Raw genomic sequence first — 22603 nt, 5'->3', positions numbered from 1 at the left:
TGGTTACACGGCTTGCCCGACCGCACACCGTCGTTGGCAAAACTTCTGAAGTAGACTCCCACGTCAACCCCGGGCGGAGGGGGGAGGTGGTGCGAGTTGGTTTGGCTAAGGGGGGGGGGGGGGGGGGTAGAGTAAACGATGACATTTAATCCCTGGAAATGTATGAATAAAAACGGTGGTCTTCGTTTGACCGGAGAAAGCCAATCTCAGCACGGACCGCACACGAAACCTTCCTCACACGTGCGCGGAGGCGACCGCCCGTCGCATATTCCGCCCCGAGCAATTCGCCCGTCGCATATTCGCTGGCTGACGATTTCAAATTTTGCTCGACTGCTCTCTGCTTCGCGTCGTTGGTTTTGTCATCTTGGTGACCCCACCCCCCAACCCCCACCCCCCACCCCGGGGTCACTTGTGCGGATTAAGACGCTCCTCCTGCTCTCGTCGCTCCGGTGAAGCCAAATTCAGCTTGAACCTCCGCCCCCCCCGGATATCAAAGATCTTCATCGGGATTGTCTGGCCAATTCGCCGTGGGAGTGCCGATCGAAACGGCGGGCACGGACGAGATGCCGCACGGCGCCGGCTCGTGCGGTGTTCCCCAGGTGGCCTCCAATGTTCCGGCCGCGCCAAAACCAGGCTCGGGTTTCCTGCTTAGCTCCCCGAGGTCTGACCGGATCGGGGGCAGTCGAGCGTCCGGCCCGTCGCGAGTAGTTACGCCGCTTCAACGGAGGAACGAACTAGCGCGCGATTCCGCTGCGCAGAGCCCCCGTGTCTCACCCTGTTTGCCTCGCATGCATCACCACCACCCCCCCCCCCACACCCGTTTGAAGTTGAGAACAGATGTGAAGTGCTTGCTAAAACGTGGCGGATCACGGGTCGCGTGTATTCTGTCCGCGTGCGCGTGCCCTCCTCCTCCTCCGTACGAGCGATCGCACGTTCCACGCTTTTCACCATTGTTCCACCATTCCACTGTCCTACCATTCCACCGTTGTTCCACCATTCCACGCATTCTATCGTTCCACTGTTCCACCGTTCTACCATTCCACCGTTGTTCCACCATTCCACTGTTCTACCATTCCACCGTTGTTCCACCATTTCAAGCATTCTATCGTTCCACTGTTCCACCATTCCACGCGCTCCACCGTTGTTACACCATTCCACCGTTGTTCCACCGTTCCACCGTTCAGACCGTGCGGCACGGACGCCGGTTCGGAACGAGCGTCTGCGACGCGGCTCGCGGGACGCGTCCGTTCGGAACAGACGGTGCCCGTAGGCGTTTATTGGCAAGCCAAAATGCTCGCGCACCTATTTATAGCCGGCGCGTCGCGCACGACGTTTGGAAAAACCGCCGTGCCCCCCCAGGCTGTTCCGAGCGGCTGTTCAGAGCGGGCTGGTTCGGAATAACCGCGCGCGCACGCGCGTCCGTCGAACACCGATGTTTATCGCCCCGCGGGTCTGAACTTGCAGGTTGCATCGCGTTAATTCGCAACTTCGTGCCCTCCACCGCCCGACTCGCAGCCCAAACAAAGCGGAGGTGTCACCTGGACACGTCGGGACAATTTGATTTGATGCAGCGGCAGCGGCGGCAGCAGCAGCAGCCGGCGAGTTGTAAAAGAAACCAAAGATTCGCAAATTTCTGTTCAGGTCATCGTAGCGGTTCTTCCTTCCACCGATCCGAGGTGCTGCCAACGACGGCGCTGCCCGGCGCACAGACGTCACCGGCTAGCCCCAGCGGCTGAACCACGTCCTCCCACCAAAATACACCATCGTCAAGAGCAGTGGTTCTTAACCTGGGGTGCGTGATGCCCCTTGGCACAGATTTAGAAGGTAAAGCATCGAGATAGCGTAAATATAAATGTGTCGTGAAACCCGCCACCACCCGACACAGCCCAGTTAGTACGGTTAATGTCACGTAAACGGAACGTGACCAATTCGTCACTAGTACGGCACAGCGGTTGTGTGTTGGAGAGCCAAGCCACAACATTTACAATCCGAGTTACAACCGGGTAAAAAATTAAAATTAATAAAAGTAAAATAAAATAAAAATCACGACGTTTCGGAGGCAACACAAGCTTCCGTCTTCAGGTGGAACCGTCACAGCACGATTGCTGTATCTTGATACACTGATTTAGGCTGTATCTTGATACACTGATTTAGGCTGTATCTTGATACAGCAATCGTGCTGTGACGGTTCCACCTGAAGACGGAAGCTTGTGTTGCCTCCGAAACGTCGTGATTTTTATTTTATTTTACTTTTATTAATTTAAATTTTTTACCTACGTGACTTTACCGAAAAAAAACTAAGAATATGAATCCTTGCAGTCACGAAAGCTTCAAATCTAGAATTACAACCAGCTTCAACAGGCGGCAGCCACATTGCGTCGTTACACCCAGGCGGCTTTAACGACACATTTATTTACGCAATCCAACCCCAAAAAAGAACCTGCATTACGGGTGACATTGATCGCGAAAGCCCCCGACGTGTTAAACCAAACCCGATGCAGTTATTAACATCGACTGAGAAACAAAGGGGCACAAGGTAAAGGTTAAGAACCACTGGTCTAGACCTAACCCCCCCCCCCAGCCCCCTTTGCCTTCCCGTCCCACCCCCCCCAAGGCCCGTTCCGCCCACGCCACAGGAACCCCGATCGACGGAGGCGGCGGGTTTAACGATCGGCTTTTGGCGACGAGGGCAAGCCAGCAGCTCAACAAGGCGCAGTCGTGGTCGTAGCAGCAGGGATTTCGCGAGCAACGTTACCCGTGGAAGGGGGGATCGGTCGCGTCGATGTGAATGCCGTGCCGTTAAACCCCACCGCCGCCGCCCAACACACGGCCAATTAGTACGGGGGGGGGGGGGGGGGGTGGGTTTGCGTCGTGTAAACGAAACGTGGCTAGCACAGCAGCACACCGGCTGGAGGGTAAACCCAGGAGGATTTCTCCACAACGTTGGCTGTCGCCCGATGATGATGCCAAGTTGTAATTGCCGGCGGAACGCCACGGCGACTCGAATTGCAAACGCTGTGGTGGTGGTGGTGGGGCGGTTTAATTCTCCGACACACGACGACCAGGTGCGGCTCTGCCCCGAGCAAACGAATCGGCCACGTGTTGTTTACGCGACAGGAGGCCTGGTAGGTTGGCGGCGGGTTGAACGACGCACATTCGTTATTTACGCGCTCCGACTCCAAACACCTCCATTGTCAACGGCAAGACGGTCCCGGTCAAACCGATGGCACCCCCCCCCACCCCACTCCCCCTGAGGAGGGCCGGCGAGAGGCGACAACGGCGCACGCATCACGGCACCACTCGCCGCGACGCGCACACGTCAACCCTCGTCATCGCCACACCGTCACCTCGGCGTTTCACACTCTCGCCTCGCAGGTGACGATGATGGTGATGGCGGTCATGATAATGGTGATGATGGTGACGATGGTGGTGATGATAATGGTGATTGATAATGACGATGGTGGTGATGATGATGATGATGATAATGATGATGATGGTTATGATGATGGTGATAATGATGATGGTGATAATGATGGTGATGATGACGGTGGTGATGATGATGATGATGGTTATGATGATGATGATAATGATGATGGTGATGATTGTGATAATGATAGTGATGATGGTGATAATGATGGTGATGATGATGATGTACCCACCCCACTACAGCCTTACGGGGGAGGCGAAGGCCGGCACGACGCTCAGCCCCGACGTACATCAGGGTGACGAGGGGGGGCGGGGGGGGGGGGTGGTGACAGGGGCAGGAAGGGGGGCACAGCGGACGGTCGCAGTTGAAGCAGCGGGGGGGGGGGGGGCTAAGACGAAGACCGCGAGTAGAAAAAACAAAAAACAAACAACCGGAATCGATGCTTTCGCGTGCACGCGGGCGGTCCCTCCGAAGGCCACGGCTACCCCCCCCACCCCCCCCATCCACCCCCCCCACCCCCGCGCGACCTATCCAAAGGTGAAGAAGTTTGCGAACTCCGCTCGCTCAAATCACCACGCTCGACCGCCCGCTCGCCCGCCCGCCCGCCCGCTCGCCCGGCCGCCGCCGCCGCGAAACGAAACGGGGAACGCGCCCCAATTACCACGCACGCCTTCGCACGCAAACACAAAAAACAACCCGCTCGGTTCCAACGACTGCAGTTTGCGGGGGGGAGCGAGCGCGGCCGGCGGGGTTGACGCTTCATTAGGGGGAGGGACGACGCACGGAGCGGGGTCGAGCAAAAAACAGACGCATCGGGCAGTCCGAAAACCCGGCGCGCCGTGACGGAGGTGACGGTTTTGCCAATTTTTTTTTTTACTTTACGGCTTGCCGACCACGGAACGAGAGTGGGCAAAACTATTTTGTTGAATTTGGCGTGTAACTAAGAAGAGAAGACGTGAGCCCCGTTATTTGCAGAACCGCGGGCGTCGCTGACGAGGAGGATGCTGACGCGTCGGTGGTCCCAGCGACTAACGAGCGCAACGTGGGAGGGAGCCGGAGAACAGCGGAGAAAACCCACCGGGGGCACACACACACACGTGCACACACACACACATACACACACGCGTGCACACACACACACAAACACAAACATACACACACGCACACACGCGTGCACACACACAAACATACACACACACGTGCACGCACACACACAAACATACACACGCATGTGCACACACACAAACATACACACACGCACACACGCGTGCACACACACAAACACACACACGCACGCACCACACCAACAGATCCACACAGACAGATTCAAGGATCTCTACGTCGTGCCGTCTTCCAGCGGCGAGATCGCATCCCAAGTCCACAACGGCGAGGGGGGGGAGGGGGGTAGAATGCAATCAATTCCGAGGCTGACCAGGGCAACCGGGAGTCGGGGAGGGCGATCTGTCTGTTGGCCCGGCGGCCACGCGCATCGCGGGAGCGTCCCCGGTCGGGTGCCGTCGGCGGGGCAGCCGGGAGGGAGGGCCGCTGCGGTGCCACCGCAGCCACCGTCGCGGTGAGCCTCATTGAGCCGGCGAGGGGAGGGGCACGCGCGCGGATGGGTATCACGGTTCGCACGCACACGCACACAAACGTCCCCTTCCACCTCGTATCGCCTTAACAGACCGCTGGGGCAAGTGCTGTTAGCGAGCATCACCTATGAAGGCCGGCACGGCACACGAGGGCGTGGGTGGACACAGAGCACCAGGCGCTCATTTGAGGTGTTGGCCGTGGGCGGGAGTCGAACTCGGCTCGCCGGTTCGCAGAGCATTGCCCCCACACACAACAAAGAAAACAAAAGATCCACCGCGTAGCCTTCACAGACTGTTGGGGCAAGTGCTGTTAGCGAGCACCTGTGAAGGCTAGAACGGCGATGTTTACCCACCACACCGGGTACTCATTTCAGGCTGAGTCGACCTCGGGGGGAGGCCCAGGACCGGCTCAGATAATCGTCACCGGTGTCGGCCGTGAGCGGGGAATCGAACTCGGGCCGCCGGGTTCGCGGCGCAGCGCGAACCGCCGCACCTCAGCAGCAACACACGCGCACGGCGCAAACATACGCACGGCGCAAACACACGCACGGCGGTTACATTTTTTTTTTTGTCTCCCCGACAGACCTGGTCTTCACCTGAGGACGGCTGCTTGCGTTGTGGCCGAAACGTCGCGAGAATTACTTTATTACTTTAAATTATTTCCCTTCTACGTGACTTTACCGAAAGAACCAAGAAGACACGCACGGCGCTTCTGCGGAAGAGGCAGCGTAGGCGCCACCGCGAGAATAACACCCACCGCGGTAAGAACCACGTGGGGGAGAGCGTGGGAGCAGGCCATGGGTGGGCGGAATTAATGCAGCGGAAAGGTCACGTCCACCGCAGAGAGTTCAAAAGCGCGGGGCTTGCAACCCGCCACGCGGCCGCGGTTACTCTTGGTGCCAGAGCCGGGCGGGAAGGCCCCAAGGAAAGCCGCCCACCCCCCCCCCTCCCCACCACCACCGGCAGTGCGAGATGACGGGGGGGGAAGGTTCACTCGGGAAAGGATGTTGGATGTCTCCTTCAGCGGGCCGCTCACAAACACGGAGTTGGGGAGAGGCTGCGTGCTGCGAGAGCTCCGAACGGACGAGGTCTCCACGCGAAACCCGACGGCGCAACAACATCAAACTGTGAAAAGCGACGCGCGCACAGAGATCCCCCGTGTAGCCTGTAACAGACTGCAGGGGCAAGTGCTGTTAGCGAGTAGCAGCACCGATGAAGGCCGGCACGTCACACGAGGGGGTGTTTGGGTGGCCAGCACCACGCCCGGCCGCCTTTGTCTCCCCATTGGCGATGTTTACACATTGCACCAGGTACTAAGACAAAGATCCCCCGTATAGCCTTAACAGACTGTAGGGGCAAGTGCTGCTAGCGAGCAGCACCTATGAAGGCCGGAACGGCACACGAGGGGGTGGGTGGCCAGCACCACGCCCGGCCGCCTTTGTCTCCCGAGTGGCGATGTTTACACACCGCACCAGGTACTCATTTCAGGCCGAGTCGACCTAGGGGAGGCCCGGGACCGGTTCAGATAATCGTCACTGGTGTTAGCCATGAGCGGGAATCGAACCTGGGTCGCCAGGTTCATAGCGCAGCGCGCTAACCGCTACACTACCGCTCCCCACGACACAACAACAACAACCGCCATTCGCCACTAAGTGGCGGTGACGTCACCACGACGCTTGTGCCAGGCCACGTGCCCCTTGAGGCTACCACGTGAAGTGTCGAGCGCCCGCTGGCAGGAGGTCACGGGGCAGACCCAGCAGGTGCCACGGGGGTCGACTGACCGAGATGACCGAGACGACTGGCTGATGCACCACCTGTGGCCCCCTACTGTACCAACGACACACACACACGCACGCGGCTCACCGCTCCGTGTGCTGGCGGTCCGTGTCGTGCAGGCGAGCGAGTCGCCCGGCGTGCTGCAGGCACTCGCGCAGGCCCCCCGCCTCCTGCTCGTGCTGCATGCCGCTCACGCCCAGCGCCAGCAACTGCACGCCACGCGGGACACGTTCAAGAATTATTGTTGTTGTTGTTGTTATTGTTGTTATTGTTGTTATTGTTGTTATTGTTGTTATTGTTGTTGTTCGCCGTCGAGCGGGAATCGAACTCGGGTCGCCGCCGGGTTCCCGCGACGCCGCTCCAAAGACAAAGGCCCCGCCGAGGCCGACGTGGCCAGCACCGCACACCACCATCATCATCATCTTCACCATCACCATCATCTTCACCATCACCATCATCACCACCATCATCATCATCATCATCACCACCATCATCACCATCATCACCACCATCATCACCATCATCACCATGATCATCACCACCACCATCATCACCATCATCATCACCACCACCATCACCATCATCACCATCACCACCACCATCATCACCACCATCATCATCACCACCACCATCATCACCATCACCATCATCATCACCATCATCATCACCATCGTCATCATCACCATCATCATCACCATCATCACCATCACCATCATCACCATCATCACCATCACCACCACCATCACCATCATCACCACCATCATCACCATCACCACCACCATCACCACCATCATCATCATCATCACCACCATCATCACCACCATCACCATCACCATCATCACCACCATCATCACCACTACCACCACCACCACCACCATCATCATCACCATCATCACCACCACCATCATCACCATCATCACCATCATCATCACCATCATCACCATCACCATCATCACCACCATCATCACCATCACCACCATCTTCACCATCACCATCATCACCATCACCATCATCACCATCTTCACCATCACCACCATCACCACCATCATCACCATCATCACCACCACCATCATCACCATCTTCACCATCACCATCATCACCACCACCATCATCATCATCATCACCATCATCACAATCATCCCGGCGGCAAACCGGGTACTCGTTTTGAGGACGGGGCCCCCCGTCGCCGATATTTGCCGGCGAGCGGGAATCGAGCGACGGGGCAGCGCGTCGAGCCGACGGCCCAAGTGAAGCCGCCGCGGGCCCCCCAACCCCCCCCCCACCCCCCCCCCCCACGTGGTGCGTTTCTCCCACCTGCGAGAGGGCGACGTCGTGCCCGTCCGAGGGCAGCACGGCCTCCGCCACCCGCGCCCTGAGCCGCTCCGTGTTGTCCTTGAGCCGCGTCTCCACGGCGCGCCGCCGCTCCTCCATGTGCTCCCGCCGCGCGCGAGCCGCCGCCGTGCACCGCTCCAGGCGGCCCGTCGCCTGCGGGCACGCAGACGCCGACGAGGACAGGTCAAAACCCCGAGGGGGCGGCCCTTTAACGGGACGGCGGGCCCCCACCAAGGCCGGCACGGGTCGGCACGCGGTGGCACGCGGTGGCACGCGGTGGCACGCGGTGAGCGGCACGCCGACCCACTGCTCGCTCGCACCGCCGTTTTGAAAGACGTCGGGCCGCTCGTCTGCGGAGGTTCGCAGGTTCCGGGACCCCCCACGGCGGCCACCCTGGCAAAACACCGCCGGGCGCGGTGGCCGCGCGCGTCGCGGCGAACGTGAAAGGCCTCTCCCTGGCGAGGCCGCTGTAACGAGAGCGTGCGTCGGCGCGCGCCGGCGGTGCACGAAACCCAACGAGCGAAATCGCCCGCGGGCCGCCCGGCTGGAGAAGCGATCGACCGTCGCCCCCCGCCCCGCCAACTACGAGACCGCTTGCAGGCTCTGCCCCGCCGTGCCGTCAACGTCTGGGGGCACCTCGCTATCCCCCGAAGCCGACAGCAGTTGCCATTCGCCAAAATCAGGGGTCGGGGGGCACCCACAATAACAAGAAGAGGCTTTGACTCGAAAACCAGTGGTTCTTAACCTCAGAAGGGGGGCATCTCGCACACCCCCAGGTTAAGAACCGCCGCGCTAAACGCTTTGTTCCGAAATGTGGGAAGGGAAAACTGGAGGACCCGGGGAAAAATCCACGCAAGCACGGGGAGAGACACATGCAAACTCGCTCCGTCTCTCTCCTCACCCTCTCTCCGTCTCTCTCCTCACTCTACGTGTATCTATCCTCAGTCTCCCTCCCTGTGTCTCTCCCTATTGCTCTCCTTTCTGTCTGTCTGTATCGATGTCCATCTGTAACTCTTTGCCTCTGTATCTGCCTCTCATCGATGTCTCGCCGCATCCATCTCCGCGTTCTATCGGTCTCCCTGTCTTCTCGGCCCTCAAAAGTTCACCCACTACCCTATGGCATCCTGTTCCAATGTTTTCCAGCGGCATTTGTTCTCTCCGTGCAGAGCCCTGGGCGGTTTTCGAATCGGCTCGACAAAGAATGGACCGTGGGGGGGCTGATGGCCCTAAATGCAATTTTATTCTTCGAAATTGTGTCTTCAAGCACCTCCACCAGCCGACGGAGCAAGACGAATTGACTGGTCACCTGGTGTACGCGCGTTGAAACGCGCCAATTATTATTTGTCTAGGCTCACACGCCTGCACTATTTCTAGTTTTTTCATTTGACCAGGCAAGGCACCCACTGAGCTACGTAGTTCTTTATCAGAGGCGACCTGGCCACAAGTGACAGCTCAACAAAAGCAATGTGGAGGGGAAAAAACCTCAACATCACCCGGAGAAAAATCCACCCGACCACGGGGAGAGAAAGAAAGAACGAGAGAGACACGCCAGAGGTCGCAAACGGGTTTTGATTCCTTACCCGTCCCTGGCCGCACCAGGGTCGCAACCGGGTACCAGATACCCGTACCCTACCCGATACCCGGCTACCCGTACCCGGCCGGGTACGGGTATCGGGTACCTGATTGCGACCTCTGGGATGAAGCCACGTTGCAGGCGCGGGTGGGTTGATTCTAGGAACTTGAATTGTGAGAAGAGACAAGACGTTGGGAAATGAGTGACAAACGGTGACTCACCAGTGACTCACGGCCTACCCGTACCCGGCCGCACCAGGGTCGCAAACGGGTACCCGTACCCGGCCAGGTATCGGGTAGGGTACGGGTATCGGGTACCCGGTTGCGACCTCTGAGACACGCAGCCTCCAAATGTACAGCAGCAGGCGAGGTGGTGAACATCTCCCCGGCCGAGGGAACTCTCTACGCAAGCGCTTCCGCTTGGAGTGAGTCCAGCGGGGCGAGAACGGAAGAAATTGCAGGGCAGCACCTGCACGCTTCCCCCCTGCGCCACGCAGCGGGAAGGAGGCGTCATCATTTTTCGCGTTAAAACGTCGTACATATTAGCGGATCCGCTAGCAAGCGCCACAAGCCGCGGAGGGAGCATGCACCGGTGCCCGGGCGAGTACACGGTCCACGACCCCCACCCCCCCAGCGTGTCACCTCGGGGGGGGGGTGGGGGGGGGGCACCGTGTTTAGGCAACAAGATCGTCTCCGCTCCCTCCTCCCCTCTCCCCGGACGCGGCTTCTCCCGGTGACTCTCCCCTCGCTCGGCCAACGGCAAAACAAAAAATGAACCCGTAAAAACAAAGTTTTTCACTATAAATCCTTTATACGAGTGGCATCGGTTTTATTTTATTATTCATTTCTGTTTCTCTTGAGTAAGAGTTTCATTTTTATCACATTGGTATTTTAAATTAAATATGACATTTTTTTTTTTCCTAAAAAGTGGGAAATTTTGGAAAAAAAAATTTCACGAAAATAAATTGTCACGCACAACGAGTCTGTGTGCTAAAATGTCAGCGCGATTGGATCACGGGAAGTGGGTTAAAAAACGACCGAAAGATTTGCACGGTCGTAAGCGCGCAAGCAAGCAAGCAAGTGAACTTAATATAAAGGATTTATAAACAAGCGACTCCTTAACGAGCGAGGAATTGGACGAAACGTCCCCGGCGCTAGCAGCAGCAGCAGCACCTTCCTCATCAAGATTTTAGAGACCGGGCGTCGTTCTGCCGGGATTGACAGGAGGTAAAAGAGGGGATTGGTGGTGGAGGTGGGGGCAAAAGGCCTTGCGTTATTTGCACGCTCACTCGTTCGCGTCACTGCTCGCGAAAGCGGCCTTCCCCGCGCTGGAGCGCTCGCTCGGCCGCCCGCCCGCCCCCATCCCCCTCTGTATCGTAGTTGGCCTACTCTTCCGCGCTGTTCCGTTGGCTTGGACAACGTGCGTTCACCCACATTTTGTTTTAACCGCTACCCCCCCCCGCACCTCCGATTATCACGGTTGGCTACGTGCAACGGTGCGAAAGAAGTTCAACGTTGTTTAGTTTAAATTTCGATTTAAAGCTTTCGTGACTGCAGGGATTCATCTTCTTGGTTCTTTCGGTAAAGTCACGTAGAATGGAAATAATAAAATAATAAAAATAAAACATAATAAAATTTCGATTTAAAGCTTTCGTGACTGCAGGGATTCATCTTCTTGGTTCTTTCGGTAAAGTCACGTAGAATGGAAATAATAAAATAATAAAAATAAAACATAATAAAATACAATTCTCACGACGTTTCGGCCACAACGCAAGCAGCCGTCCCTCAGGTGATGAACAGGTCTGTCGAGAAGACAGTGTGTGAAATACACAGACCTGTTCTTCACCTGAGGACGGCTGCTTGCGTTGTGGCCGAAACGTCGTGAGAATTGTATTTTATTACGTTTTATTATTTTATTACTTCCATTCTACTTGACTTTACCGACAGACCTGTTCTTCACCTGAGGACGGCTGCTTGCGTTGTGGCCGAAACGTCGTGAGAATTGTATTTTATTACGTTTTATTATTTTATTACTTCCATTCTACGTGACTTTACCGACAGACCTGTTCTTCACCTGAGGACGGCTGCTTGCGTTGTGGCCGAAACGTCGTGAGAATTGTATTTCATTATGTTTTATTTTTATCATTTTATTATTTCCCTTCTACGTGACTTTACCCGCACCTCCGATTATCACGGTTGGCTACGTGCGGCGGCGCGAAAAAAGTTCCAACACGTACGTAGACACGCACAACCCACCGCCACCCGGCATGCTGATCGTCTAACCCAGGGGTCGGGAACATTTTTGACTGGGAGAGCCATAAAAGCCAAATATTTCTAAATATATTTCATTGAGAGCCATATAGTGTTTTTAACGTATAATAAATTAAATATGTCTTACTTTTAATGCGACTTCTGGTGCTGCGTGGTTTTGCTGATGGCCTTGTAGTCTGGTTCGTACGTGGTGAGGTTGAGCTTCATGCAAAACTAATTTCTGTTTACTTTAAAATGACACAGTACTATTAAGCAATATCACAAGTATTTTAAAATCAGTTCCAAACTGATTTTTTTTATTTTTTTTTCAACTCAAAATTGTCTGGGAGCCATATGCCGTCACCAGAAGAGCCATATATGGCTCGCGAGCCATAGGTTCCCGACCGCTGCTCTAACCGATGGATTGCACGGTGGCGGGATGCGGTAACGGTAGCGGTAGCACTCTGAGCGTGCCGACCGCTGCAGCAACAGCAGCAGCAGCAGCGTCGTCCCGGTGAGAATGGGGGGATGGAGGGAAGGGTGTTAAACAAATGGCATCGTTGTTAATTTGAGGGTTAGCGTCTTGAGTGAGCGTGGGTTGGTGGGTGGGTGGGTGGGGGGGGGGCGGCCGCACGCTCCGGCCCATCTGGCCGGCACCGGCAGAACACGTCCCGCGAGTAGCGGCGCTGGCCGCCCGTGGTTGCCAAGCCGATGCCGTTATTTACGTCCAATATAGATTTTTTAATTAGGGAGCTGTTCTACCCGGAGGGGGGGCGGTGCGAGGAGAGCCGGCGCTGGCGATGGGGCCGGAGATCCGTGACGGATCGCTGCAATAATCGCGGCGTGGCGGGGGGGGAGGGGGCGCAGAGATCCTGGCACCGGCGTTAATTTCCTTAACGAGATCGGCGTCGGACAAATTCGTCAACCGAGCCGGCTTGCTTTTTTTATTTTCATTTATTTATTCTCTCTCCCTCCCTCCCTCTCTCCCTCTCCAACCGAGCCGTCGTACGGTGGGGTACGGCCCGGCGGGTTTTGTTTTATTATTATTTAATATTATTATTATTTTACATCATCATCAGCATCATCATCAGCAGCATTATTACTTTCGTTCATGTGCTTGAGCGAGAAGCGGAAAAAAGTGCGCGCTACTTGCAGGGCAGCCGGCGGTGTGGGGAGGGGGGGGGCCTTGCGAGTGGCCCCCTCAAGGAGGTGTGGGGAGGAGGGGGGGGCCTTGCGAGTGGCCCCCTCAAGGAGGTGTGGGGAGGGGGGGGGGCCTTGCGAGTGGCCTCATCAAGGAGGTGGGGAGAGGGGGAGGGGGCCGTGCGAGTGGCCCCCTCAAGGAGGTGGGGAGAGGGGGGGGGGGCCTTGCGAGTGGTGCCCTCAAGGAGGTGTGGGGAGGGGGGGGGGGGCCTTGCGAGTGGCCCCCTCAAGGAGGTGTGGAGAGGGGGGGGGGGGGGGCCTTGCGAGTGGCCTCCTCAAGGAGGTGGGGAGAGGGGGGGGCTTGCGAGTGGCCTCCTCAAGGAGGTGTGTGGAGAGGGGGGGGGGGCTTGCGAGTGGCCCCCTCAAGGAGGTGTGTGGAGAGGGGGGGGGGCCTTGCGAGTGGCCCCCTCAAGGAGGTGTGTGGAGAGGGGGGGGGGGGCTTGCGAGTGGCCCCCTCAAGGCGGTGTGGCAACGAGGTGAGGGGGAGAGATCTCCTGCCGCTCGCTTAATTTCATTTCTTTTTCATCTCACAAACTCCACTACCAAGCAGCAGCAGCAGCAGAAGAGACGGGGGGGGAGGAAAAACTCATCAAATGAATATTTTTTGAAGTGGGGGGGAGCTCCCGAATTATTTAATTATTTATACCCCCTCCGCTCGCCCCCCCTCATCACCCCACCCCTGCCCACCCACCACCACCATCACCACCACCACCACCACCCCCAACTCCACGTGTCTGCAGTAGGGCAGCGAGCAGCCAGGCACGTGGTGGCGGGAGCCACAAGGGTGGGGGAGGGGGGCGATGGGAGTGGGGGGGGGAGTGGGGGGGGGGTAGTGGGGGGGTGGGCGATGGTAGTGTGGGGGGAGTGCGGGGGGTAGTGGGGTGATGGGAGTGTGGGGGGGAGTGGGGGGGGGGTAGTGGGGGGTGGGAACGATGGTAGTGGGGGGGGGAGTGGGGGGGGGGGTAGTGGGGGGGTGGGCGATGGTAATATTCATGGGGGGGTGACGGTGGTAGTGTGGTGGGTGACGGTGGTAGTGAGGGGGGGGAGAAACGGTGGTAGTGTGGGGGGCAGAGTGGGTGGGGGGGGGGGGAAGTGGTAGTGGGAGGTCGGGGGGCCAGAAAAGGGACATTCGCATTCTGGGCCTTGCCAGAACCACCACCACCACCGCCGCCACCACCACCACCACCAGCACCGCCGCTTAAGAAAAACCAAGTTGCTTCCCAAAAAAAAGAAAACCCTCCTCCACAACTAGAAAGAGATGAATAACGATCCGTGCAGAGCACGGCACGACCTTTACGCGATTCCGCCAAAGACGCTTGCCAAGGCTCTGCAGGATTAAGAGGGGAGAGGGCCTCGGGAAATATTTCATCTTGCCGGATTGGACGCGCAAATGGAGAGGGACGGATGCACAAACTCAACACACACACACACACACGACTCAGCACAGATACACACACACAACTCAACAGTCGTTTGGGGCAATGGCTGTGAGCAAGCAAGTATGAAGGCCGGCACAGCACGGCACGGCACGGCACACGCGGGGGGTGGGTGGCCGCCTTTGTCTCCCCAGTGGAGATATTTACACACCGCACCAGGTACTCATTTGAGGCAGAGTCAACCTAGGGGAGGCCCAGGACCGGTTCAGATAATCGTCACTGCTGTTGGTGGCCATGAGAGGTAATCGAACTCGGGTCGCCGGGTCGGTAGCGCAGCGTAGCGCTAAACCGCTCCCTACACACACACACACACAAGCGCGCGGCGATAAAATAGGTACCACTTTGTGCACGAGTCAACGGTGACCGCCTTGTGGATCGACTCGCCAACCGTCATAGGAACGCAGGAAATTTCCACCACCGTCTCCCGGGCTGCTCACGTGTTCTCGTTGCCGGCGTGGGCAGGAAACCGCTCGATGTGCGTGCCTGCCCAACCGTCCGTTTGCCGTCGGGGTGTCAACGACGCATCGACTTGTCGCGGCCGACGCCACGCACGCTTCGAAACCGCGAGAATCCCCGTCGGTGCGACATGCGCCGACGGTGCAGCTCGCGTTACATTCAAGGCGCGCGTTAACGAATGCACGGAAAACGAATGCACGGCAAAACGAATGCACGGCAAAACGAATGCACGGCAAAACGAATGCACGGCAAAACGAATGCACGGCAAACCAATGCACGGCAAACGATTGCACGACAAACGAGTGCACGGCAAACGAATGCACGGCAAACGAGTGCACGGCAAACGAGTGCACGGCAAACGAGTGCACGGCAAACGAGTGCACGGCAAACGAGTGCACGGCAAACGAGTGCACGGCAAACGAGTGCACGGCAAACGAGTGCACGGCAAACGAATGCACGGCAAACGAGTGCACGGCAAACGAGTGCACGGCAAACGAGTGCACGGCAAACGAATGCACGGCAAACGAGTGCACGGCAAACGAGTGCACGGCAAACGAGTGCACGGCAAACGAGTGCACGGCAAACGAGTGCACGGCAAACGAGTGCACGGCAAACGAGTGCACGGCAAACGAATGCCACGGCAAACGAATGCGCGGCAAAACGAATGCGCGGCAAACGAATGCGCGGCAAAACGAATGCACGGCAAACGAAGTGCACGGCAAACGAATGCGCGGCAAACAAATGCACGGCAACACGAATGCGCGGCAAACAAATGCACGGCAACACGAATGCACGGCAAACGACACGACCAGGGCGGGCGGAACGCACGGCGGATAAATAAAACATAAGTAAGCAGAAACAAGCGAGGAGGGAGAGGGGTGGGGGGGGGGCGATCCGCAAATTCAATCCACGAGACGAGACGCGACGCGCAGAGAACGAGAGGCAGCGACAGATGAAGGGACGGCGACAACGACGAAGCAAAGGAGAAACGGCGCGGCGTAGGAGACGCTCATGAAACCACGGAAAGAGGGGGGGGGGGGGGGACAGGCGATTCAAGCGAGGCACGCGCAGTCCAAGTGAGACAGACAAGACAGCACACGCACGAGACAGACAGACGGACAGAGAAACAAGTACATTGCGTAACAACACAATTTGGAGGGACCAAGTAAATCTACCGATTCTCGAACCTAATCGCGATCCCACCGCCCCCCCGGAGTCGTGACGATGTATCGCATCGCTGCAGCTGTGCTGGGTGGGCGTGGGGGAGAGTGGAAGGAGGAGGAGGGTGAGGAGGAGTGAGTGAGTAGGAGTGAGTGAGTAGGAGGAGTGAGTGAGTAGGAGTGAGTGAGTAGGATGTGAGTGAGTAGGAGTGAGTAGGAGTGAGTGAGTAGGAGTGAGTAGGAGTGAGTGAGTAGGAGGAGTGAGTAGGAGTGAGTAGGAGTGAGTGAGTAGGAGGAGTGAGTAGGAGTGAGTAGGAGTGAGTGAGTAGGAGTGAGTGAGTAGGAGTGAGTAGGAGTGAGTGAGTAGGAGTGAGTGAGTAGGAGTGAGTAGGAGTGAGTGAGTAGGAGTGAGTGAGTAGGAGTGAGTAGGAGTGAGTAGGAGTGAGTGAGTAGGAGTGAGTGAGTAGGAGTGAGTAGGAGTGAGTAGGAGTGAGTGAGTAGGAGGAGTGAGTAGGGGTGAGTAGGAGTGAGTGAGTAGGAGTGAGTGAGTAGGAGTGAGTAGGAGTGAGTGAGTAGGAGTGAGTGAGTAGGAGTGAGTAGGAGTGAGTGAGTAGGAGAGAGTGAGTAGGAGTGAGTAGGAGTGAGTGAGTAGGAGTGAGTAGGAGTGAGTGAGTAGGAGTGAGTGAGTAGGAGTGAGTGAGTAGGAGTGAGTAGGAGTGAGTGAGTAGGAGTGAGTAGGAGTGAGTGAGTAGGAGTGAGTGAGTAGGAGTGAGTGAGTAGGAGTGAGTGAGTAGGAGTGAGTAGGAGTGAGTGAGTAGGAGTGAGTGAGTAGGAGTGAGTAGGAGTGAGTGAGTAGGAGTGAGTGAGTAGGAGGAGTGAGTAGGAGTGAGTGAGTAGGAGTGAGTGAGTAGGAGTGAGTAGGAGTGAGTAGGAGTGAGTGAGTGAGTGAGTAGGAGGAGTGAGTAGGAGTGAGTAGGAGGAGTGAGTGAGTGAGTAGGAGTGAGTGAGTGAGTAGGAGTGAGTGAGTAGGAGTGAGTGAGTAGGAGTGAGTAGGAGTGAGTAGGAGGAGTGAGTAGGAGTGAGTGAGTGAGTAGGAGTGAGTGAGTAGGAGTGAGTGAGTAGGAGTGAGTAGGAGTGAGTGAGTAGGAGTGAGTGAGTAGGAGTGAGTAGGAGTGAGTGAGTAGGAGGAGTGAGTATGAGTGAGTAGGAGTGAGTGAGTAGGAGGAGTGAGTAGGAGTGAGTAGGAGTGAGTGAGTAGGAGTGAGTGAGTAGGAGTGAGTAGGAGTGAGTGAGTAGGAGTGAGTGAGTAGGAGTGAGTAGGAGTGAGTAGGAGTGAGTGAGTAGGAGTGAGTGAGTAGGAGTGAGTAGGAGTGAGTAGGAGTGAGTGAGTAGGAGGAGTGAGTAGGGGTGAGTAGGAGTGAGTGAGTAGGAGTGAGTGAGTAGGAGTGAGTAGGAGTGAGTGAGTAGGAGTGAGTGAGTAGGAGGAGTGAGTAGGAGTGAGTAGGAGTGAGTGAGTAGGAGTGAGTGAGTAGGAGGAGTGAGTAGGAGTGAGTAGGAGTGAGTGAGTAGGAGTGAGTGAGTAGGAGAGAGTGAGTAGGAGTGAGTAGGAGTGAGTGAGTAGGAGTGAGTGAGTAGGAGTGAGTAGGAGTGAGTGAGTAGGAGTGAGTGAGTAGAGTGAGTGAGTAGGAGTGAGTAGGAGTGAGTGAGTAGGAGTGAGTAGGAGTGAGTGAGTAGGAGTGAGTGAGTAGGAGTGAGTGAGTAGGAGTGAGTGAGTAGGAGTGAGTAGGAGTGAGTGAGTAGGAGGAGTGAGTAGGAGTGAGTAGGAGTGAGTGAGTAGGAGTGAGTGAGTAGGAGGAGTGAGTGAGTAGAGTGAGTAGGAGTGAGTGAGTAGGAGTGAGTGAGTGAGTGAGTAGGAGGAGTGAGTAGGAGTGAGTAGGAGGAGTGAGTGAGTGAGTAGGAGTGAGTAGGAGTGAGTGAGTAGGAGTGAGTAGGAGTGAGTAGGAGGAGTGAGTAGGAGTGAGTGAGTGAGTAGGAGTGAGTAGGAGTGAGTAGGAGTGAGTGAGTGAGTGAGTAGGAGGAGTGAGTAGGAGTGAGTAGGAGGAGTGAGTGAGTGAGTAGGAGTGAGTAGGAGTGAGTGAGTAGGAGTGAGTGAGTAGGAGGAGTGAGTGAGTGAGTAGGAGTGAGTGAGTAGGAGTGAGTGAGTGAGTAGGAGTGAGTGAGTAGGAGTGAGTAGGAGTGAGTAGGAGTGAGTGAGTGAGTAGGAGTGAGTAGGAGTGAGTGAGTAGGAGTGAGTAGGAGTGAGTGAGTAGGAGTGAGTGAGTAGGAGTGAGTAGGAGTGAGTGAGTAGGAGTGAGTGAGTAAGAGTGAGTAGGAGTGAGTGAGTAGGATGTGAGTGAGTAGGAGTGAGTAGGAGTGAGTGAGTAGGAGTGAGTGAGTAGGAGTGAGTAGGAGTGAGTGAGTAGGAGTGAGTGAGTAGGAGTGAGTAGGAGGAGTGAGTAGGAGTGAATAGGAGTGAGTGAGTGAGTAGGAGTGAGTAGGAGTGAGTGAGTAGGAGTGAGTAGGAGGTGAGTGAGTAGGAGTGAGTAGGAGTGAGTGAGTAGGAGTGAGTAGGAGTGAGTGAGTAGGAGTGAGTGAGTAGGAGTGAGTGAGTAGGAGTGAGTAGGAGTGAGTGAGTAGGAGTGAGTGAGTAGGAGTGAGTAGGAGTGAGTGAGTAGGAGTGAGTGAGTAGGAGTGAGTAGGAGTGAGTAGTGAGTAGGAGTGAGTGAGTAGGAGTGAGTGAGTAGGAGTGAGTGAGTAGGAGTGAGTGAGTAGGAGTGAGTAGGAGTGAGTGAGTAGGAGTGAGTGAGTAGGAGTGAGTAGGAGTGAGTGAGTAGGAGTGAGTGAGTAGGAGTGAGTAGGAGTGAGTGAGGAGTAGGAGTGAGTAGGAGTGAGTAGGAGTGAGTGAGTAGGAGTGAGTAGGAGTGAGTGAGTAGGAGTGAGTGAGTAGGAGTGAGTGAGTAGAGTGAGTAGGAGTGAGTGAGTAGGAGTGAGTGAGTAGGAGTGAGTAGGAGTGAGTGAGTAGGAGTGAGTGAGTAGGAGTGAGTAGGTGAGTGAGTAGGAGTGAGTGAGTAGGAGTGAGTGAGTGAGTAGGAGAGTGAGTAGGAGTGAGTGAGTGAGTAGGAGTGAGTGAGGAGTGAGTGAGTAGGAGTGAGTGAGTAGGAGTGAGTGAGTAGGAGTGAGTGAGTAGGAGTGAGTGAGTGAGTGAGTAGGAGTGAGTGAGTAGGAGTGAGTGAGTAGGAGTGAGTGAGTGAGTGAGTAGGAGTGAGTGAGTAGGAGTGAGTGAGTAGGAGTGAGTGAGTAGGAGTGAGTGAGTGAGTGAGTAGGAGTGAGTGAGTAGGAGTGAGTGAGTGAGTGAGTAGGAGTGAGTGAGTAGGAGTGAGTGAGTAGGAGTGAGTGAGTAGGAGTGAGTGAGTAGGAGTGAGTGAGTGAGTGAGTAGGATGATGAGTAGGAGTGAGTGAGTAGGAGTGAGTGAGTAGGAGTGTGAGTGAGTAGGAGTGAGTAGGAGTGAGTGAGTAGGGAGTGAGTGAGTAGGAGTGAGTGAGTGAGGAGTGAGTAGGAGTGAGTGAGTAGGAGTGAGTAGGAGTGAGTAGAGTAGAGTGAGAGTGAGTGAGGAGTGAGTAGGAGTGAGTGAGTAGGAGTGAGTGAGTAGGGAGTGGAGTGAGTAGGAGTGAGTAGAGTGAGTGAGTAGGAGTGAGTGAGTAGGAGTGAGTAGGAGTGAGTGAGTAGGAGTGAGTAGGAGTGAGTAGAGTGAGTAGAGTGAGTGAGTAGGAGTGAGTGAGTAGGAGTGAGGAGTAGTGAGTGAGTGAGTAGGAGTGAGTAGGAGTGAGTGAGTAGGAGTGAGTGAGTAGAGTGAGTGAGTGAGTAGGAGTGAGTGAGTAGGAGTGAGTGAGTAGAGTGAGTAGAGTGAGTGAGGAGTGAGTGAGTAGGAGTGAGTAGAGGAGTAGGAGTGAGTGAGTAGGAGTGAGTGAGTAGGGAGTGAGTGAGTGAGTGAGTAGGAGTGAGTGAGTAGGAGTGGTGTAGAGTGAGTAGGAGGAGTGAGTAGGAGTGAGTGAGTGTGAGTAGGAGTGAGTGAGTAGGAGTGAGTGAGTAGGAGTGAGTAGGAGAGTGAGTGAGTAGGAGTGAGTGAGTAGGAGTGAGTAGGAGGAGTAGGAGGAGTAGGAGTGAGTGAGTAGGAGTGAGTGAGTAGGAGTGAGTAGGAGGAGTGAGTAGGAGTGAGTGAGTAGGAGTGAGTGAGGAGTGAGTGAGTGAGAGTGAGTGAGTGAGTGAGTAGAGAGAGTAGGAGTGAGTAGGAGTGAGTGAGTGAGTAGGAGTGAGTGGAGTGAGGAGTAGGAGTGAGTGAGTAGGAGTGAGTGAGTGAGTGAGTAGGAGTGAGTGAGTAGGAGTGAGTAGAGTGAGTAGGAGTGAGTGAGTAGGAGTGAGTAGGTGAGTAGGAAGTGAGTGAGTAGTAGGAGTGAGTAGGAAGTGAGTGAGTGAGTAGGAGTGAGTAGAGAGGTGAGTAGGAGGAGTGAGTGAGTAGGAGTGAGTGAGTAGAGGAGTGAGTAGGAGGAGTAGGAGTGAGTGAGTAGGAGTGAGTGAGTAGGAGTGAGTAGGAGTGAGTGAGTAGGAGTGAGTGAGTAGGAGTGAGTAGGAGTGTGAGTAGGAGGAGTGAGTGAGTAGGAGTGAGTAGGAGGAGTGAGTAGAGTGTGAGTGAGTAGGAGTGAATAGGAGTGAGTGAGTGAGTAGGAGTGAGTAGGAGTGAGTGAGTAAGGAGGTGAGTAGGAGTGAGTAGAGTGAGTGAGTGAGTAGGAGTGAGTGGATGAGGAGGAGTGAGTAGAGTGAGTGAGTAGGAGTGAGTGAGTAGGAGTGAGTGAGTAGGAGTGAGTAGGAGTGAGTGAGTAGGAGTGAGTGAGTAGGAGTGAGTAGGTGAGTGAGTAGGATGTGAGTAGGAGTGAGTAGGAGTGAGTGAGTAGAGTGAGTGAGTAGGAGTGAGTGAGTAGGAGTGAGTGAGTAGATGAGTGAGTAGGAGTGAGTAGGAGTGAGTAGGAGTGAGTGAGTAGGAGTGAGTGAGTAGGAGTGAGTAGGAGTGAGTGAGTAGGAGTGAGTAGGAGTGAGTGAGTAGGATGTGAGTGAGTAGGTGAGTAGATGTGAGTAGGAGTGAGTGAGTAGGAGTAGGAGTGAGTGAGTAGGAGTGAGTAGGAGTGAGTGAGTAGGAGTGAGAGTGAGTAGGAGTGAGTAGGAGTGAGTGAGTAGGAGTGAGTGAGTAGGAGGTGAGTGAGTAGGAGTGAGTAGGAGTGAGTGAGTAGGAGTGAGTGAGTAGGAGTGAGTAGGAAGTGAGTGAGTAGGAGTGAGTGAGTAGGAGTGAGTAGGAGTGAGTGAGTAGGAGTGAGTGAGTAGGAGTGGAGAGTGAGGAGGGATGAGTGAGTAGGAGTGAGTGTAGGAGTGAGGATGTGAGTAGGATGAGTGAGTGAGTAGGAGTGAGTGATGAGTAGGAGTGAGTGAGTAGGAGTGAGTGAGTAGGACGTGAGTGAGTAGGAGTGAGTGAGTGAGTGAGTAGGAGTGAGTGGTAGGAGTGAGTGAGTAGGAGTGACGTAGAGTGAGTGAGTAGGAGTGACGTGAGTAGGAGTGAGTGAGTAGGAGTGAGTGAGTAGGAGTGTGTGAGTAGGAGTGAGTGAGTGAGTGAGTAGGAGTGAGTGAGTAGGAGTGAGTGAGTAGGAGTGAGTGAGTAGGAGTGAGTGAGTAGGAGTGAGTGAGTGAGTGAGTAGGAGTGAGTGAGTAGGAGTGAGTGAGTAGAGTGAGTGAGTAGGAGTGAGTAGAGTAGGAGTGAGTAGGAGTGAGTGAGTAGGAGTGAGTAGGAGTGAGTAGGAGTGAGTGAGTAGGTAGTGAGTGAGTAGGAGTGAGTGAGTAGAGGAGTGGTAGGAGTGAGTGAGTAGGAGTGAGTGAGAGTAGTAGGAGTGAGTGAGTAGGAGTGAGTGAGTAGGAGTGAGTGAGTAGGAGTGAGTAGGAGTGAGTGAGTAGGAGTGAGTGAGTAGGAGTGAGTAGGAGTGAGTGAGTAGGAGGAGTGAGTAGGAGTGAGTAGGAGTGAGTAGGATGAGTAGGAGTGAGTGAGTAGGAGTGAGTGAGAGTAGAAGAGTGAGTAGGACGTGAGCTGCTAGTGAGTAGAGTAGGAGTGGTGGAGTGATGTGAGTAGGAGTGAGTGAGTAGGACGTGAGTAGAGTGAGTAGGAGTGAGAAGTGAAGTGAGTAGGAGTGAGTGAGTAGGAGTGAAGGAGTGACGTGAGTAGGAGTGATGTGACGTAGGACGATGACGTGAGTGAGTGAGTAGGAGGTGAGTGAGTAGGATGTGAGTGAGTAGGAAGAGTGACGTGAGTGAGTAGGAGTGACGTGAGT

The 22603-nt window shown here is 55.5% G+C and overlaps 1 protein-coding gene across 1 annotated transcript in view; it reads right to left on the bottom strand.

Moving 5' to 3' along the window:
• The window catches only part of LOC144951969 (kinesin-like protein KIF18A), a 167634-nt gene that overhangs the window by 30860 nt on the left and 114171 nt on the right, over positions 1-22603 (bottom strand). Inside the window, exons 12-13 of the mRNA XM_078882341.1 lie at positions 8107-8277; positions 6880-7001 (exon numbers count right to left, since the gene is read on the bottom strand). Coding sequence (XP_078738467.1) covers positions 6880-7001; positions 8107-8277 — 293 coding nt within the window. The remainder of the gene's footprint in view (positions 1-6879; positions 7002-8106; positions 8278-22603) is intronic.

This window comes from Lampetra fluviatilis, chromosome 64 (assembly GCF_964198595.1).
Source record: "Lampetra fluviatilis chromosome 64, kcLamFluv1.1, whole genome shotgun sequence".
Lineage (NCBI taxonomy): Eukaryota > Metazoa > Chordata > Hyperoartia > Petromyzontiformes > Petromyzontidae > Lampetra > Lampetra fluviatilis.
Note: the sequence above shows the minus strand (reverse complement) of the source record. Positions and strands in the feature narration are given on the sequence as shown.